The 4,123-nt window shown below is 44.2% G+C and overlaps 1 protein-coding gene across 1 annotated transcript in view; it reads left to right on the top strand.

Annotated features, from left to right (window-relative positions):
* NMRK2 (nicotinamide riboside kinase 2) overlaps positions 1-3,214 on the top strand; it is a gene marked incomplete at its 5' end in the record, with an annotated part of 3,456 nt that extends 242 nt beyond the window's left edge. The window contains 4 exons of the mRNA XM_010164023.1: positions 52-223; positions 1,826-1,897; positions 2,618-2,724; positions 3,129-3,214. Of these exons, the coding sequence (XP_010162325.1) occupies positions 52-223; positions 1,826-1,897; positions 2,618-2,724; positions 3,129-3,214 (437 nt within the window). The remainder of the gene's footprint in view (positions 1-51; positions 224-1,825; positions 1,898-2,617; positions 2,725-3,128) is intronic.
* Between the last annotated feature and the right edge of the window lie 909 nt (positions 3,215-4,123).

Here is a 4,123-nt window from a genome sequence, read left to right as displayed (position 1 = left end):
GGTATTTGATTTTATGCCTTTTTCCCCACCCACCCCCTTTCTTCTAACTAGTGTTGGACTCCTTGGATATGGAGGCAATGGTGAGCACTGTGCGTGCGTGGATTGAGAACCCAGTGAAGTTTGCCCGTTCCCATGGGGTGAATGTCACGCCTGGCTCTAAAGAGCCAGCCTCCAAAGATATCCATATATTGGTCATTGAAGGCTTCCTGCTTTATAATTACAAGTAAGGTTTGGGGAAGGATGAAGGGTTTGCCAGGGAAGAACTGATCCCTAGTGCCAGGGCTAAAACTTCCTTGTCACTAATATTCCCTTCCTGCCTTGTTCTGAGGTATCACACCTAAGAATTTTTCTCGTGTACAGTGTAAATTTTACTAGGAAATGCTGGTAAAAATGAGGTGCACAAGGTCACTTTCTCAAGGTAACGTCAGAACTTCTCACTTAGGGCAGCTTTAGACCAGAACTTGTCAATCCTGAGGCAGCATTGAAGGCACAGGCTTCCCTCCTGGTCTCCCACCATGGTGCCTAAACCTTGACCTGAGAAGGTCATTGATGACAAGGAGAAGATAATCTGTTCTGCATTCACTCCTTGGAAACTCTCCTGGAATTTAGGAATAGTTCTCTCATGTGATACACGTGCTTGTTTAACACAGACCACGTTCAGCTCAGTAATTGTACATTGGAGCAAAGATCAACTCCTTTTGCTTTTTCTTATATGGGGGGAAAAAAATGCTTGGCAGGAAGATGAGGAGCCTGATCTAGCAGTGAAGAGAGAGAAAACTTCCAATAGCTAAATAGAGAAACTTCAGAAAATGTAGAAATTTGCTAGAAACACGACAAACAAAAGATTCTTTGGCTCCAAACTATGGTTTTGTTTACAAAACCCTTTCAAGAGAACAAGCTGTGCATGACACTTAGCAAAACCAGAGCTGTTTATGGGCTGTACCCCAAGACAAGCAACATCATTCTGGCTTTGCAAACTGAATGGCAAATGTAAAATGGCCGATGGGGACTGTCAGTACCAAGAATGGTCAACTGGTGATTGTGCTGGCAAACTGCCGGCTGTTCCTGGCCTGTCCCCAGGGAGGGAACCCTCGGTGTCAGTCCTGAAGGTTACAGATCCCTCTGAAATGCTCTGTCTTGTTAACAGGAACCTTTCCATAGTCCCGGGGGAGGATTTCATGGAGTTCATCCTATATTAAGCACTTACACAACGCTCAGCGGGCTTCTACGAGCCTGTCAGTCCCACCAGCTTCAAACTCCATCTGCTTTAAGGATTTTTCTGGGTTGATTTTCTTCCCCCTAAGAGGAGCACAGCGCAGTGAGCTGTGGCAGAGCTAACTCCCTGAAATTTCTGGAAAAGAACATGAGCTGCTGAGTTGCCTTGTCCCAAATTCACGTACCTGGTGTGCACGCTGACAGCTCGCTTCAGTGCACCAGCCCAGACAGCTGGAGAAGTCAGTTCATATCAGATGGCAACTTAGTTTACTGCAAGCAGAATCTAGAAGAGTCACAGTTCACAGCTCAAGTTCTTCCCAGCCCTGAGTCCAGTCCTCCCCAGTACCTAGGAGCAGGTATTTGGGTGGGAAAAGCACCTGGGACACCATCCTGCCCTACAAAAACCAGCGTTCTCCATGGTTTAGAGTTACTAACAAACCTATCATACATTAGCTTGTGTCTTAACTAAAACACTTACACTGCTGTTGCCTCAGTAGACACAAATACAAGAGAAGCAGAAAGATTTTTATGGCTTTCAGGGGTGATTTAGCACTTTTCTCTGCAAGGGGGGAAAAAAAAATAGACATATTTTCTTTCTACCCTCCCCTAGACCACTGATAGAGCTGTTTGACATACGCTACTACTTGGCAGTTCCATACGATGAATGCAAAAGGAGGAGAAGGTAAGAACATTCTTTGTGAGTCTCATCTGTCCTTCCCATAAAGACTCTCTGCTAGAGACAAACCTTCTGGCTGCCTTGGTGTTGCTGTTAACGGGATCCACTGGTGTCACCAATTGGAATTACAGTGGAAAATTGTCATTTAATTGGAGAAAGAGATTTTTAGGTGGCATTTTCTGAAACGACAGCTCTAGGTAAACCCTTTGGGGGGGTTATGGAGATCAGCACACTGGTGCAAAAGGAACAGTCACACAGAATCACAGAATATTAGGGATTAGAAGGGACCTCAAAAGATCATCCAGTCCAACCCCCCTGCCAGAGCAGGAACCTCAATGAGATCACACAGGAAGGCGTCCAGGCAGGTTTTGAATGTCTCCAGAGAAGGAGACTCCACACCCTCCCTGGGCAGCCTGTCCCAGGGCTCTGTCACCCTCACTGGAAAGAAGTTACGTTGCAGTCATTGTGTGCTTCCCCCGTGAACATCAATAAACCCTCCGAGACTTCTTGCTTTGCCTTCACCCACTACCTGGAGCTTCCACACTCACTCTTGGCGCTTAAATAAACTCACTGCAAAACAAATACCCATGAGAAACTGGCCTGTGACAATCAGCTTTGAGATAAACGCAGCTGAGCAGCTGGCAGGTTCACTCCAGGCTCCAGCAGCGTGCAGGAGGCAGTGCCATCCCCTAGTCCTGATGTTCTGTTCTGTTTGGATATTTGCAGTACCCGTAACTACACAGTTCCCGACCCCCCGGGTCTCTTTGACGGACACGTCTGGCCCATGTACTTAAAACACCGGAAAGAAATGGAGGACAGTGGCGTTGATGTCGGTAAAAGCCTCCCTACCTACAGATCCTCTGGTGTTTCACTTGGGATTTTAAGGAAGCTGGGAATTTAATTCAAGGAAACTTTAATTGGAATGATGCAAGGCACTATTTTTACTACAAAGTTGTGATCCTGGCCAGATTTCTGGCCTGATAAATAGATGCACTTTGATAGCCAAGAACTTCTTCCCTTTGTTTCATATTCAAAGCACTTACAGGGGGGGAAAAGAAATGTAAGAGAAATTACATTCTTTATAGCAGGATAAGAGATTTTGTGGGCCATAGTTTCTTCAGGATGGTTCTGTTTTTCCAGTTGGGTCAATAGAGTACAAAATATTTTAAAACTCATTTACATCCATGTTGTTCTGATCAGAAACCTCCAGACTGAAACCTCCATCTCTTTCTTTCAGTTTATTTAGATGGACTGAAGTCTCGAGATGAACTCTACAACCAAGTCTTTGAAGAGCTTCACAACAAGCTTTTGAATTGCTTATAGGTAAATAACATCCCTGCTTCTGAGGGGGGGAAGCGTGAGGGGCTGAGAGCTGGAAACATCCCATGTGGATCATCACATTTTCCCTTCTTTGCTTTTCAGGGTCTCGGAAAAACCTGAAAGACCCGTGTACAGAATGATGTAAATAATACTTCAAAGTCAAAAATGAAGGTCTATTTGTGTAAACTCTTCTTATACTGTCCTCTGGAAAGTATCTTTTGTATATAATTGAGAAATGAAGATAACTTATTCACAACTCTGGGATGGACAGGACTGTTTTGGTTTTGCTTTGTTTTGGGGTTTTATTTTTTAATTTTCTTATTTTATATTCCACTGGCTTCAGTGTAAGTTGAAAATGCATTTTTATAACGGAACAAGTAGAACTGCATTGAGAAAACCAACTGACTCTTCTCCTTCTGTGCTTCTGCAGATATTAAGTCTTCATGTAATGGCTTGTTTGTAACGTCATCTCTTAAATTCAGTAAAAATCCCTTTAAAATCTCTGGATTTGAGGTTTTGTTTTAATTTCAGTCACCTTTCCTGTAGTTGGAAAAGGCACAAACCACACTGACAGCACCTGTGTTCAACACTTCACACCTGTGCAGCCTCAAACCTCCTCCTGGGTGTTGCTGCTTTGGTTTCAGTGGTACCACCAGCCTGGAACCCCAGCTCAGCCCTCCCAGAGTGAGATTCTCAGAGGTGATATGGGGAGATATTTTTAAAGTGCTGGTATGAAATCAGTTTTATGTCGGCCTCAGCTTCACGGCTTTTCTCACTTCCCACTCCAAACAAATTAACACAGAAAGATACTTCAGTTGAGTGTTCCCAAGGTGAGAAGTTTGGACAGAAGCCTCTTTCTGCCTTTTGCAATCCAGACAAGAACATTATTTGAGCCTAAATTCTCCAGCTCCC

The sequence above is a fragment of the Antrostomus carolinensis genome, unplaced genomic scaffold (assembly GCF_000700745.2).
Source record: "Antrostomus carolinensis isolate BGI_N321 unplaced genomic scaffold, ASM70074v2 scaffold13533, whole genome shotgun sequence".
Taxonomy (NCBI): domain Eukaryota; kingdom Metazoa; phylum Chordata; class Aves; order Caprimulgiformes; family Caprimulgidae; genus Antrostomus; species Antrostomus carolinensis.
Note: the sequence above shows the minus strand (reverse complement) of the source record. Positions and strands in the feature narration are given on the sequence as shown.